Here is a 15799-nt window from a genome sequence, read left to right on the forward strand (position 1 = left end):
CACGATTGCTAAATGATCCAGCAACAATGGTTTAATGAGACTGAATCTTAATTATCTCTGTACACGTACTTTCTGCATTGTCAATTAGTTTCGTCTATTTTTTTTTCATTTATAAAATTGTTAACCATGTTTTATTTTTTCATTGAGATAGCCAAACTTGATTTTTTTCAATTTTGCCGGTCTAATCAATACAAACTTATACAATATATTTCCAAATATTTTTTAAACTTAAGCTAAATTTCTTCCTCGATTAATATCAACAACTTATTTTTTTCTGACTTTCACAGAAGGAACGATTGTGATTTTAATTTGTAATATATCATAGCAACAAATAAAAACACTTCAGGGAAAGTATCTCTATATCCCGATGAGGTTTGTGTCGAGCTGCATGCACACATAGTAACCTGAATGCTATACTTCTAAAGGAAAGGTCATGCACTAAATAAATTTTCAAAGTTCACAAAATTGTCTTTAAGTAACTTATCTGATCAAAAGTTATGCAAGCAAAAAATATACAAAATAAAAAGCAGACTAAGTTGTGAAACAGTTAAAATGTATACGCAAATAATCAATATATGTGTTTTTGGTTGATTTAAAGTTACTAAATCAATCATGAGGACAGGCATATTATAATGTTGTAAAGTTAAACAAGTTCAAGAAAACTCAATCAACTCTCTGTTTATCTGAAAATCTTAGTAACTTAATTTGAGAGAGCAAGCTAACGAAAGACAACATACTTGAAAAGTCGTTATTAAAAACGCTGAGGAAAGGTTGGTTTCGAAACTCCCTTGTTTTTTAATCTAGATAATCGTAGAGTTAAATAATCTACAGTTACCTATCACGTTTTTCCTTCGGTTTTGGTTTGTAACCCAGATTTGCTTTTTTCTCAATCGATTTGTGACTTTTGAACAACGGTGTACTACTGTTGCCTTTATTTAGTTGTCGTGAAAGATTCAGTGATAAAAAACAACCACATTAAATTTTAAACGATTGCTTTAATAGAGTAAAGGGTACAGTAGCTACCCGTAATGATAAATATCATTCAATCGAGTGTAATTGAAGACTTTATTTAGAGTAACAACCAATTAGCATATTCATATCGTTTCCACGACCAGGTATTATTCATTATTAAAATAAAAGAGGTTTTGGATACCGTATTATGCCATATTTGTATAATATATTGTCGTTTTAATATAATTCAAATTGATTTTCCAAGCTTTATTATATTCGAGCGTCACTGATGTGTCTTTTATAGACTAAACACGAGTCTAGCGTAAATACAAAATTTCAATCCTTGGATCTATGATGAGTTCATTTATTTGCATGTTGTCATTCTGTGTTTTAAATATTCATGTAAAAAAGTTCCAAAATTCAGTGTTTTTCTAATCCATCTATTTGATAAGCGAGGTACAATAGAACTGACAGTTTATTTTGAAATGATAAATGTTAGTCGTATATAAAGAAAATATCACATGTCGATGTTAACATTGACACGATGAAGCGCTGACAAACTATATATTATCATTGTAGCATGCCACAAATTGCTTCAGCCATTAAGTAGCTACTATCATGACAAAAAATCAACAGAAACATAGTTGTATAATCATAATTTGTCCGTACCAGTTTCTAGTCATATTTTTAAATTTTAGGACAAATTGATTGTCATGAAGCTATTGTTTGAACATTTGATAATACTGATAAAAGTACATCTTGTCAAATATCGTGAAAATGATACATACTGGCCTATTTTTTTCTAATAACTGACCTTTTTAACTAGTAAAATTCCAGTTTGTATAAAAATGTCATGACCGAAACTTTTCTTCTCCTTTTATTTGTCGCTGAGGATTTTTCAAATACATTCCCCAAAAATTCTATGAATTTAAACATGTATTAATTTTATTTATAAAGTCATTTTTTGAGTGAAACAAAACGTTGGAGGAGAGCTGGTAACCATACAATGTTAAACCTAATGTTGTAAATAACAATGAAATAATTGAAAATATTTCAATCATTAACAGATAATAGATCGCTAAACACGCGATATTTAGCAAAGACTTAGAATAAGATATAATGTGTCAAAACGAGTTGGCATTGGACATTTAATAACTATCCAACATGATATTCTACCTACACGAAGATTATTGCAGATTTCATTTACAAGAGATGTGGGTTATGATGCAACAGAAATAAGAATAGTCACAAAAAATTATACAAATAAATGCAAACATACAATCTCAGATAGAAAACAGCTGTCTATATTCCAAGCTCTAAATCTTCCGTATTCAAATTAAACTATCATAGGTCTACTATCACACCAAAACTTAAAAAAAAACATAAATTGATATTGGCCATCCAAATGCGTAAATGAGTTTGTTTCAGAACTCAAACCTCAGCTCTTTAATTTTAATCAGTGGACAAATAATATAAATATATAACATACAATGGAATGAGAACAAGCAAATCATTTAACTTTACAATGACGGTTTAATGTCACCAAAAACGTTAAGTCATTATATATTGATAAATAAATACCCAATTTAATGTTACGGCTTAACAAAATGTCATTCAAAAAGAAAAACACATTTCATTGGAATGGTTGAAAATTTAATATCATTTAACAGGTTTTTTTTATTTAAATTTTTTTTTTCAACTTGTGACAATATTACTTTTAAACTTGAACATTATGTCACAACCTGGAATCTATTCGAGTGTTCATTTCAGTTACGGGTGAGTTACCTTTTACATGGACAACAATTCAATTTAGGGTATGTTAAATACTTGGGTTTAGGTCAAGGCTTATTAAAAATATTTCATATGGACTTTCCAATTATTGATTTCATATGACGCTTGGCCTTTTATTGTTGAATATGTATTGCGATGAAATGGGTAAAGTCAGCACGTGATATAGTTGAATAAAATTAAATAGGGCCCTTTGCTAGTGTTTCTGTGGATATTTCCAAAAATAAAACTATCTACAGAGCTAAACACTTTTTTTAAGTTTTAAATAATACACTTTTAAATATTCATTTCTCTCGAAATTTCAGTTAAATGAAATTCAGTACAATGTATATGTATATAAAGTCATATTTTTTTTTATAACAAATATGTCATGTTATTTAAAGTAAGGATTCAACACCAAAACAAAAACCATTGCATTATTGGTCATGTTTTCTTACTGTTTTATGCTCATAAGTTTTGTTATAATTAAAAGTTCTGAAACTACCAGCTTAAGCAGACATACATATATATTTGAATGACAGAAGATACCAAAGGGACATTAAAACATATGAGTTGAAAAAATACGAAATATGTCATGGCAAAAACGAAATAAACAACATCACGACGAACAGTACACAAAACAGAACATAGAACAAATTAAGATTGTGCAACACAAACCCCCGACAAAAAATGGGAATTATATTTGATGCTCTAGAAGGGAAAGCAGATCCTTCAAACAACGATAGTAACATTATTTATCACGTTAAACTGCTAATGACAAGTAATATATGTTTTTTCTATGAAATAAGTTAATTATAAATGTTGAAGACTTTTCAAAACTTTTTTCCTTGTTTCAGTTAAATCTCTACATCCCTTTTTGCCATTCAAACAAGTTCGAGAGATTTTTCTTTTTACATCAACATATTATCAATCTGAGAGGCTATTTGTTTCTATTTTTCCTGAAAAATATCTATAATTAACCTTTCGTCAAATTTTGTACTTCTACACAATGAGATAGGGTTTGATATCATCTGCATTAGCCGTTTTTGTTTAGGGTAAACATATTATCAAGCGATAATCTTTTGTATCAATTTAATTTTTCTAAAATTTTATTATTTGATATACTTCATTCTCAAATATCACCACATATGTAAACGAATCAAATGTTTATATATATTTATATGATATCGTGAGAAACATACCTGTGGTTTTGTCGAGTCTGTTACTTGTGTTTCTCAATTGACAATTTACTGACAATATAATTCTCATAATTATCTAAACTAGGATGTACTCTTGTACATCTTTTATTCTAGATTTTTTAAATGAATGATCAAAAAGAATTCCATTTTATTTTTTTCCAACTTTAATATAATCTAACATATACTTGTTTCATTCCTAATTTGGAGACTTTATTGAGTGTAGTTCTTCATCGAGAGAATTAAGAGTAATCGAAACAGGTTTGTTTAACTTTTTGTTTTACATTTCTGCAATAATCAAAAGTTTCAATTTATATGCATGATACTATTTTGATTCATATGTTCAGTCTTTAATAGAATACAGAGTTCATATATAGTAAGACATATTTCAGACGACCAGTCTTAAATAGTTATCAGGTACGCAGCAATGTTTGAAGTTAGCTGTTTTAAAATTAAACCTTACAAAAGTAGAGAGATAACAGAAGTTTACCGATGTTCAAAACTTATAAATTCATTTAGAATCTACGAACCAAAACAGAGAAATGTCTCGCTACATTGAAGACCTGTTGGTGACCTTCTGCTGTTGTTTTTTCTATGGTCGGGTTGTTGTCTCTTTGACACATTCCCCATTTCCATTCTCAATTTTATTAAATATTAAGGAATTCAATTATTTCAAACGAAGCTAACATCGGCCGTATCGACAGAGTGAGCATATCTGACTGTCATACAAGTGAAAGGTTTAGCTTCATGTAGTTTTAAAACCATGTTTTATCCACCATTTTCTGCATACGCAAATGCATGTACTAAGACAGGAATATAACAGTTGTTATCCATTCGTTTAATGTGCTTGTGCTTTAGATTTTGCCATTTGATTAGGTAATACCTTTCGGAATTTTCCTCCGAGATCAGTTTTTTGTGATTTTACTTTTTGCTATACTTATAGTTATAAATGGCGATTTTACACATTTTCCTAATACAGTTTAATAAAGTAAATAACGGGGTTAGTCCGGAAATCAAAGATTAGTCTTTTGTACACACTTGATCTTTTAATTTTATTAACGGGAGTCCTCTATTCACAGTGAACACATGTGGATGCCAAGATTGACAAGCAGAAACACCTGTCAAAGGTGTTCATTTTCATTAGGTGTTCATTACAGTTATTGTTGATAACGTCGATATTATATTTTACAGTAACAAAACTCAAATATGTTTAGCAAAGCATTTGATTTTGTTTCGGCTACCAATGCCTCTCATGCAGCAGCCCGTTTAAAAACAGTTTGGTTTTCATGTTGAAAACAGAAAAGAATCGGTCGATGCATAAGATCATATTCTTTCAAATACAACTGAGCATATTATGTTATTTCTTTTAAACATCGAAACATTATTAAAGTGATTGGCATTTAAGATTTTCAAACGAGTTGCTTCTTTTTCTGCTTTCTTTTGTTTATTTAGCATGATTTTGATCATTAAAATTTATAATGTTTCACTGGTAACTCTTTAAGATGTCCTAAAATCAATCCATTTCGAAATAAATAATTACTCTTGCTCTCTTTCGAATACATTTTATGATACATGTATAAGTAAAAATCAGGTAAAACACTTCAGGGTGTTGTTTTCATTTTATACAGTCCTTGGTCAATACTACCGCTGTTGAGCTATCAGTTCTTCAGAGTATCAATGGTTAAGTTGTCTTTATTTCTGTGCTGCTATCATTTATAATACATATTTCGTTAAAGTGTAAGTTTATAAATCTACAAATTACTACGAAACTATTGTTCTAACTTCCGCCGGAAATGTCGACCCTACATGCTTTGTGGTTAGATTATAACACAATGTTGATTGCTTTCTGTATTTTTATTTTTTTATGTTTAGTCAAATTTTTTTTAATATACTTTTGGTGTTTCTCGGTCTTTTAAAATCTCGCCATTGTATAATTTTGTTCTGGTCAATTTTATATCCTTGGTTTTCATTGTAGCTTATGTACTTTGTCTATAGAGTGTTAAATACAATTTGTTGTTATAGTGACCATGATGTAGACTGTAACAACATATGTATACCCCTATCGGTGACATATATTCCTGTTATTTCTGTTTGTTTTGTTCACACATAGTTGTCAATGAAATGGAATTGTATGCGACTGTCATACAATTTAATGGTTAACATAGCTGTAAAACCTGGTTAAGTCCGTCATTTTCTACAAACGAAAATGCCTGTACCAAGTCAGGAATCTGACAGATGCTTTTGATGTGTTTGAGCTTGTGATTTTGTCATTTGCTCGGGGAATTTCCGTCTAGAATCATAGGAGTTCTTTATTTTTTTTATTTAACTTGAAGCTATCAACTTAGATATTTCACCTGTTCTGGTTTTTATAAACTTTTTGCTTTCAAATGATGAAGATAAATCCAGAAAAGCTTTTCAGAAGAATGAAATTTATATAGTGATGTATTTTTAACTCCGAACCAGAATCTTTGTAGAATCAAAATGATTCTATATTATGCAAAATACACAAAAAAAGGAAAACAAAAGGAAAACAGGAAATATTGAACATGTTTGTATGGTGCAACAGATATCTATATTTCTTACATCATAAAGTAATCTATTATGTTCTACAAATCTGTAATGCATTTATGAAATACATGTAGTAACATGAGTAACATTGTGAATTAATTGTTACAGATTAAGCTACGATACTGTAAGGCATTGACGTATCATACCATGCCAAACATGTATCATCTAAAGTCTTCAGATTCTACAGTTTGTACGGAAGAACCTATTGATTTCCTAAACGAAGATGGAGTGTCTGAAGGTAAAAAAAAGTTCAATCCATATGAACAGTTATCCTTGGTCCTATCATTCTTTGTAGCAATTATGTCTTTTTGGAAGTAATTTATGTATTTGTTAGTGACGAAAAGTACTTGATTGTTAAATATAATGTTACAAAATTGTGTGAAGATAAAATGATTGAAGAGATTAAATTAACCAGATAGGTAGACAAACGTACACTGCTTCATAATGAAGCGTGTCTTTTCAAGAAATTTACGCAGATTAAAATGTTAAGCAATATGAATAAAAGTGATGTTGGTAATTAAAAAAATGCACTTATTAAGCGATACGTCCTTTCGACTATTTGTTAAATTCTTACAAAATCTAATTTCTTTTTTTAGAACAGTACATAGTAATATAATGTTTTGTATGAATAGAAAAAAATCGAATGCTAAAGTTTGGCAAAACGCATTTATTCATTTAAGTCATAAGCAAAATACCGCATAAATGAAATTTATACCTAAATCTTTTACAGATATTTTGAGTCAATTCATTCCTAGGAAAAAAATCTTTCTAATAGCTATAGTTTAAATTATTAAAATACTGTGTGTCTATCACTTTAAATGTAAAAACAACCCTACTGTTTATAGTGACATGTGTCGCAGTTTATTTCAGATACCATAATAGTCTTTTCATTTATGATTTTGTCGTTTGTGTCCGATTCCAGACTATGCAATTTTGACCGAATGTTGATTCGTATTGTATGTGCAATATGCTTCCCCTGCCGACGCGGATGGTTACTCCTTTTGGAATGTATCCGATTCCCTAAATTTTTTGTTTCTTTTTAACATGTGCATGATCTTTTTGTTGCATAAATTTGTAAGATTTTATTTGAAATTGTTTTAATTTTTTGTTTTTTTTTTCTTAAACTAATTTATTATATTTTAATAGCGTAAAACTACTGTTGCTTTAATTCTGATATATCTGAAAACATTGTTTTTACAATTTTATATTCTTAAATCATTTTGAATACATATTATTACAGATGGTTATCATGGAGAACCTTCATCGACAACAGATGAAATAGTAAATGAAAATGTCATTTATCTGCACGGACTTCCATATGATATACTTAGCAAAGACGAATCGAAACACTTACACATTTACGCAAAATCGGAGACAGGTTGGTAGAATATCGATTCTGTATCTCACATGGGAAACATGCTAATAAAACCAGACGACATTTCTCTTTAGTACTCTGCTCTCACATTCGATGCAGCTATTTTTTTTATGATTTTAGATTACCTCAACTGCATTTTGCAAAACCTTTCGGTTTGTTGATCTGCAATGCTCTTCAACTTCATACTTTATTTGACCTTTTTTAAACGTTTTTTTACTCGAGCGTCATTATGAGTCTGATATCTGGTGTACCCAATTATGTATCCTGGTAGCTATGATGAGGTTATTGTCATACTCAACTAATTTACGATAAAAATCGTAGCTGGTGTTTATAATAAAAGAAAACGCTTGATTCAGCAAACTCTTTATAACCCTCTTTTGACTTCTCTTAAAAAAGATAACTCTTTTATCGTGTTCTTATCAGCAGGATAAGAATTCAAACAAAAGAAATACTCGACGATATCTGAAAGTAGAATATCTTAACAATTTCAAATGAATATTTTCACAATAGGTTTAGATGTACATCCCTTATAGTAAGAACAAATTCCCATCTGAAACTTTACCAGATCTGTCCTATTTCATACTTCATATTTTACTGATATCAACATTCTTCATTAGACCTTCAATATGTGATATCGGCCTTGTTGTTTTTTATTGAAGTTTAAAGCATGCAATTTAAGGAAGGAAGTCTGTAATAAAAAAACTCACCTTACATTTATAAAAAACGAGAAGCCACTTGAAAATTGCTCGACAACATTAAATATTTGACAATAATACTAGTATACGTACATAACATTTACTAGAAAAACAAACTAAGACAAGGACTGTGAAGGTCATCAATTACTCACTACTTGTTTGAAAGCACAACAATAAACAAACTTCACTGACTGCTTCAAATAAACGCAACAGTAGTATACCGCTGTTCAAAACTCATAAATCTATGGACAAAAAACAAAATCGGGGTAACAAACTAAAACTGAGGGAAACGCAAAAATATTAGAGGAGAACAACGACACAACATTAAAATGTAACACACACTGCAACGGACTAAGGCATTGGCGACTTATGCATCAATAGTTTTATTTGTTACGTCAATGAAAATAAATGTTAACATGGTTAATGCCTTTTAGTGTTTCATGTATTTGGCATACAGAACTGAATATTGTGATAATATTAACTCTTTACATTTTAGAATTAGGACCAATTCCGAAGGTCGTACCCTTGTATGCAACTGAAATAAAAGCGACAGAAGATTTTCAAAAGACGACTATGCACAAACCTATATTCTCATCAAAACAAAATCGTCAAAGTAAGTTTAATGATTAAACCATTGAATAATTTTTAAAAATGGCGATTAATCCAAGAAGTTGTTTGATGAATCAAGAAATAATAAAAATAATAATGGTATAAAGAAACGCAACAACAGAACTTCAGGGTAGTTAGAAAAAAACCTGACAACCCCAAATTATCTACTATATCAATAAGCCGAACGACTGTTACAACTGTGTTGTTCAAGGCTTGAAATAGCAATTTTCCGAAATAAATTGAGGAGTTTAACCTAGTGTTATACTTAGCAAAGCTAGCTACAGTTGTGAAAAAATAAACCTAAAGTGAACTACCTTGCATATGACTTAATTTCATTAAGGTTCGTGTTACATACTAAAGTGTTCACGTATTTTTACGGTAAAGCCGTTCGACATTTAACATCATCCAAACACATGACAATTACAGCTATGTATGTTTTGAAATTATTCTTATTTTGGCATAGTAAAATGTATTGAAAACATATTTTAATATAATATACATACTGGTAACGTATTGAAATCATGTAAAATTAAGTGATTATACAAAGCGGCATTACTCAATTATACATTGTGATTTGTTAAAAAAATATAATAAAATTGAGAATGGAAATGGGGAATGTGTCAAAGAAACAGCAACCCGACCATAGAATAGACAACAGCAGAAGGTCATCAAGAATGCATTTTGGGAATTTCAAAAAGATGCATGCTTCAATCAACAACAATTTGCCTGGTTGAATTCAATAACAGTTATATTTGTATTAAAAAAATCAAAGATTTGTTTTGAAGACAATAATCAAGTTGTTTTAAAAATTTCTTTAGTTTCTGCTTTTAATTGTTTTGATATAGTTTAAACATTGTTGAACAATTAAATACTTTTATTTGATTTACTATAGGGCAAACACCAAATAAGATTAAGCAAAGCTACACAATAATTAACTGTGTATCACCACCCAAGTAGTAAGCACTTTTGTGTTGACATGAATTTCAATTAACTGTTTACAAAGCTAAGAATTTTTCAAAATATCAAATTTCTCTATCCCAGGAATAGTTTACCATAGCTGTATTTGGAAAAAATCTTTCAGAATTTTTGGTCTTCAAATTTGTACTTTATTCTTTACATACACGGATCGTCAAACCATTGTCAAACACAAGCATCCGTAAATAACTTGCTAATATACGCGAATAACTAGTCATAGCTAGCTAAGGAAACTCAACAAAAAAATCAGTATAAGATAAGATTAAAAAAATGAAAACAAATAGAATTAATTATTTTGATTTCATGGAGTTTACAAAGTTCAACCGGAAAATTGCATTATTTGTATTATATATTTTCATGTTGTTTCTTGGATGTTTATAATTGTTTTATTTAAGTACTCTTCACTGAGAATTACTTTGCATTCGAAGAATATTCACAAAAAAGATTTTATATATACTTGACTTACACTAACCACTGTGCATCTCATTGATTTACTTCTTTTTCTACAGATGGAAACATTCGGTTATGGCAGTTTCTTTTATGTCTTTTGACAAATCTAAAATTTAATCCTTCTCATATCAAATGGACAAACCGAAGTTCTGGAGAGTTCAAAATCCTGAGGAGTAAAGATATAGCTCACATGTGGGGGGAAATGAAGAACAACAATCGAATGACGTATGAAAAGATGAGTCGTGCAATGAGGTAACATATTAGTTCCCTACTGAATTGGCAAAATGCCTAGTAGCGAAAAATTAAGGATTTCTAACAGTAATTGACCATGTATACTTCAATATATTAAGTTTCCAATAGTAAAAGACTTGTGATTGTCCTGAGTTGATTGGAATTTAACGTTTAATATTTATAGTTTTTAATTTGTGTTTGTGTTAAACGGTGAATGCTATAAAACGAGCTGGACGTTATTTTCTGTCTGAAGGTACTTATAACAAGTTTACTCTCGCATTATGATAGGTTCGTGTTTCTCAGCATTACGTTTTCTATGTGAAGGGATAAAAAGAAAGTTATCTTAAGCGTTGATTCCTTTTGTTTGGCATCGTGTTGTCTGTCATTCAACTTTTAATGTTGTATTGCTACGGATTATATTTATGTTTTTACCGTTTCAAAAGATTCTTGTAAAAATTATCATAACCAGGAGCAATTTTCTCAAGTGTATCATAATTTAAGAAAAGAAGTACTATGAATGAAAATTTCATAGAAAACAATTAGAAACTCATTTGAAATAAATAAATGTATCTCCCTCGTGCATAGCTCTAATCTGTTGTACTGGATTAAATTTACATTGTTTCGTTTATGGTACCAGCTATTCAACGTTTGTGAAAAAAGGTATTTTGTTGCGAGCTTTATTTGTAGAAATTCGCATCTGATGCAGTAAAATGTGTAGATTTCAACGGTATTATAAAATTCTTTAAAGTATAGTTAAGCTTCTATAGTAAGTGTAAGCGTAACACTTCAAATTTAGCGTTTCTTTAGTATATGTGATTTTCAATTTCGTATACTATATCATATCTTATAGTTTTAATTAACAGTGGTAAAAGTTTGATCATTAAATCGAAATGTTGTCTTTTCAGGAATTATTATAAGGACAAGATTCTGACACCGGTTCAACAAAGACTTGTGTACAAGTTTGGACCAATGTCTGACGGATGGTGAACGTCCACCAAATATATTTATGTAAATGTTAATTTCATATGTTTATATTCATGAAAGCTAAACATAACATTAAATGTGGAATATTTTAATAAAATTTTGATTTTTGGTTGACTATTAAGATTCCTAAAGTAGGTCTTTAATTCCCTCTGTAGTCTTATATAGACCGTGTAAGTCTTCACCTGGTTTTGTCATGTTTCCTATCTCTTTTCGTCTTATTAGATTGCCTTCTGCCTCTTTTATGTCAAACATTTTCGATTTATATTCCCTATTATTCCAGACGATTCAACAAAAATTGAATTAAATTCTAAGATTTTAGTCAATAAAATAGTCACCAATCAACACAATACTAACAAGTCTCAACACCATAGATGTAGTAGGGTTTGCACAACGCTTCGAAATTTTTTTAATGGGGTTCAGGTTAGTCAGTCTTCAATTTTCTATGTTGTTCTATGTTGTTTTTGTATGCTATTGTTTGTCAGTTGGTATTATTTTCGAGTTTTGCGTAAAAAAATTTCGCTGCTCTTAATTCCCATACCACGCAGTACTTAGATATTTTCGTTGGTCATCTGATTGAGATTTTCTCGTTTGAGCCGGTACGGAAATTAATCGAGTTGAGACGTCCAATAATAAACTGTTTATCGCTATTGTGCCTGTTTTTTTAATTTTTACAATGACAAACGGCACGTGCTACCTTAATTCTTAGCCATAATTTTTCAGATAACTCTACTGAGCTGAGGAATGAAATTGTCAGTCAATTAGATCAAATAGAAATTTCGTAAAAAAACAACAAACGTATTTATCTTGCAGATGCCGGCTATGTTTTATTCAAGTATCTGTTTACATTGCATGGTTTAATATTTTAAAAAGTACATTACTTTTGTCTTGATTTTTGTTTATGTTTAAGTCTTATGTATTACCATTTATAATGAATTGAGTGGTTTGTTTACCTTAAGTGAGTATTAGTTTGTACCGTTCATGAAATTGAGAATGGAAATGGGGAATGTGTCAAAGCGACAACAACCCGACCATACAGCAGACAACAGCCGAAGGCCACCAATGTTTTTTTTATGTAGCGAGACCCGGAGGCTTCTTTCAGCAAATATGCATATGAATGTATTCAATGAAAGAGCTAGTGCATGTGAAAGTGGAAGAACGGAGGGGTGTTGAATAAAAAAAAATAGTTTAAGTCCGTCACATAATTGATGGTCACAATTCAGTATCTCAGGGGTTGATGGCGTTCATTATTCATAATTGTATGTATTGAAATCTGGTTTTGGTATCAGATGTTCTGGTTGTCTGTCGTCTTGAATGCATCAAACTCATAATTTGTTCTCACTCGTGTCGTATACGAGCATTGCATCCGAAACCGTCACACCTGTTTGTCACCTTAAAATGCCTACTTCTATGTTTATTGTACAGTATTGTTTTGCTCGTGCCTTTTGTGTTCGTGCACTGTTTGCTTCTAGAAGTAAAAAAGTCGATAAATTAACTGTCTCATTTTTGCATTTATCATCGCACACCAAAAATGCCCTAGTTTTAAGCAGGGTTCATGTTGTTTAGTCTTTTGTTTGCTGTGCTGTGTCTTGTTTGGTGTTTTTTGTCTTCTGGTATTTTTTTATTTTCTCGTTTTTGAGTTTGAACTTTGATATTACATTTGTGTACTTACATTTATTACTACTAGAACGATTTCATCTCCTTAAGGCACAAATTATCTGAGATAAATTTCGTAATTCTTTTTATGTCCCTTTGAGTCATATAGCTCCTCACATATGTGTACCCCATTTGGTATTACATAGCGTCTATGATGAAGGTTAATCCAAAAAAGATATTCAAACACAGGATAAAGTATGATTTGCATTAAGGTAGGAATCTGTTTATTACTTTCGAAACGTATTTTAAGTCGAGACGATTTGTCATAAAGTGTGAGAACTTCCCTTCTTTTTTGCCAAAAGCATGTCTTTTTTATTTGATCTTATATGTATTGGATCATTGCTTTTTTTCTTGCAATGAAAAATGAAATCTCTACTGATACTGATATTTTCCTTCGTAATTTAAGGATGTACACCGCTGAGGAACCTAAAATTTCTAGAATTAAGCTTTTTTTCTTAACCTGATTTTTGTGTTGATAAGACTATAAAAACATAATTGGTGAAGAACAAAATCATATGGTGGTGCATTTATTTTTTTACTACGTCCCTTTGAAAATATAATTTTGATAATTTCCCCATTTTTCATCAATTTTTACCTATTTTTGTGCTATTATCGTGAGAAAAAATTACAGTTCCACAATTAAACTTTTTTTTCATACTTTCATACAAGACAAAGTGGACCAATTTGAATAAATTAAACTTAAAAAAAAAAAGTAAAGGTAGGTGTTGATATAATAAATTATTATCATATTTTGATGCTTTTTGTGTCAAATTTACCATGCAATCAAAACAATAACAATAAAACAAATTTAAAGACATTTGACCGTCACCAATTTAAATGTTATATAATATGAATAGTTTATATGTGAATGTTCTTTGTGAGTTCCCTTCCAAAATTGATTATTCTCGGTTGGCTATATTCCGTTGATTTCCTAAGAAATGTTCTAACCCATAGTCGTATTTGCTTTAGGCAGTCCCTAGTTGTCAGGTATTCAGAACAGATTGGTGGAGATGACCGTTTGGTGTCTACAGTGTTGACAAAGGTTTCTGCAAAAGAAAAGTATTTCTTTTAAATAAAAAACTACAAACGAAACCAGAATTTTACTGTTTACACCACTAGATATATAAGTCATATGAAACCTCAAATTAAAAAAAAATAATGCTTATGTATTTTATAACAAAATGGATAGTTTTCATTATTAAATTTATGTACATATACTTTTTCTGAAGAAAAATTCATGAATTTGTCCACATTTAGAAGAAATTTAATTATTTTTAATTGCTTGCTTGCAGGAAGCAATTCGCCGAAATATTTTCCGTATGCAGAACGACCTAAGCGTGACTCTTCTCGTAAAAATCCGGTGATCGTAATACGTATGGATCTGTCACTGAAATAAACTATTATCTGATAATACATGTTATACACGTGCTCAATATCCATGCTTCTTTGTTAATTGTTTACTATCAGGTGACAATCGGTAAACTACGGCTTCAAAACACGACAATTAATGAGCTGCCATATTTTCACGTCATAACAGACAGAGTGAAAAAAAATGACGATTATATATATTTTTTGGGTAAAAAATAATAAAATCGTGCACAGAAGAAGTTTATGAAATATACATGCATTGGTTTAAGAATTGGATAAGCATTATTTTTCACTAGTCATTCGTTTCATATGACTTTTAATTTCTTATTGTTCTATTTAGGAAACCAGTTTCTTTTTATTAATATCTGTTCAATTGTTGGTGATATGTTTGATCAGCAGATTACCTGTATATTTGAATAAATAAGTATAATATCAAGAACCGTTGGGTCATATTTCATTTATCTGATTTATCCAGTATTTTTTTAATTGGATTTTAGAATGCAAAATATCAAACAAAAACAAAATGTAATTTACAGTGTCAAATAATAAATAGTTTTTAAAAGCTGAAAGATTTAAAACAGTGTTTTTTTCTTAATATCTTAAGAGATCAAAAAGTGACCCATTGATACCTTTTCCTTAACTCAGATCGCAAACAACAAAGGTTCAGTAATAACAATTAGTAATTAAAATCACCAAAAATACTGAAATCCGGGAAAAATTAAAAAAGAAAAGTCCCTAATCAAATGGCAAAATCAATAGCTTGAACACATCAAATGAATGGAAAACAAATGTCTTATTCCTGACTTGTTTTTTTTTTAACAACGTTGCGAGGTAAAAAAAATTCTTACATACCCTGATCATGAGTTTGTTGGTACCCTGTTGAAACATGCTCTTCTGAACAGACTTGTTGACAGTATAAGATAGCGAGGGACACACTAACTACAATAACAGTTTTCATTTTGTGCTCCAGTATAAAT

General features: G+C 30.1%; 1 protein-coding gene across 1 annotated transcript; it reads left to right on the forward strand.

Annotated features, from left to right (window-relative positions):
- Window positions 1–6592: 6592 nt before the first annotated feature.
- Window positions 6593–11892, forward strand: LOC143081731 (ETS homologous factor-like). The gene is made up of 5 exons (XM_076257461.1): window positions 6593–6720; window positions 7723–7860; window positions 9049–9165; window positions 10646–10838; window positions 11723–11892. Exons 1-5 carry the CDS (start codon window positions 6630–6632, stop codon window positions 11802–11804), a joined length of 621 nt encoding a protein of 206 aa, XP_076113576.1. The 5' UTR covers window positions 6593–6629; the 3' UTR covers window positions 11805–11892.
- Window positions 11893–15799: the final 3907 nt, after the last annotated feature.

Source organism: Mytilus galloprovincialis, chromosome 7 (genome assembly GCF_965363235.1).
Source record: "Mytilus galloprovincialis chromosome 7, xbMytGall1.hap1.1, whole genome shotgun sequence".
Classification (NCBI taxonomy): Eukaryota; Metazoa; Mollusca; class Bivalvia; order Mytilida; family Mytilidae; genus Mytilus; species Mytilus galloprovincialis.

Bases quoted from the DNA above. Each gene is read 5' to 3' on its own strand.
- LOC143081731 (XM_076257461.1), top strand. From the start codon at position 6,630: ATGCCAAACATGTATCATCTAAAGTCTTCAGATTCTACAGTTTGTACG. The intron at 6,721-7,722 runs GTAAAAAAAAGT...ATATTATTACAG, and splicing joins CGAAGATGGAGTGTCTGAAG to ATGGTTATCATGGAGAACCT. The intron at 7,861-9,048 runs GTTGGTAGAATA...TTTACATTTTAG, and splicing joins TTACGCAAAATCGGAGACAG to AATTAGGACCAATTCCGAAG.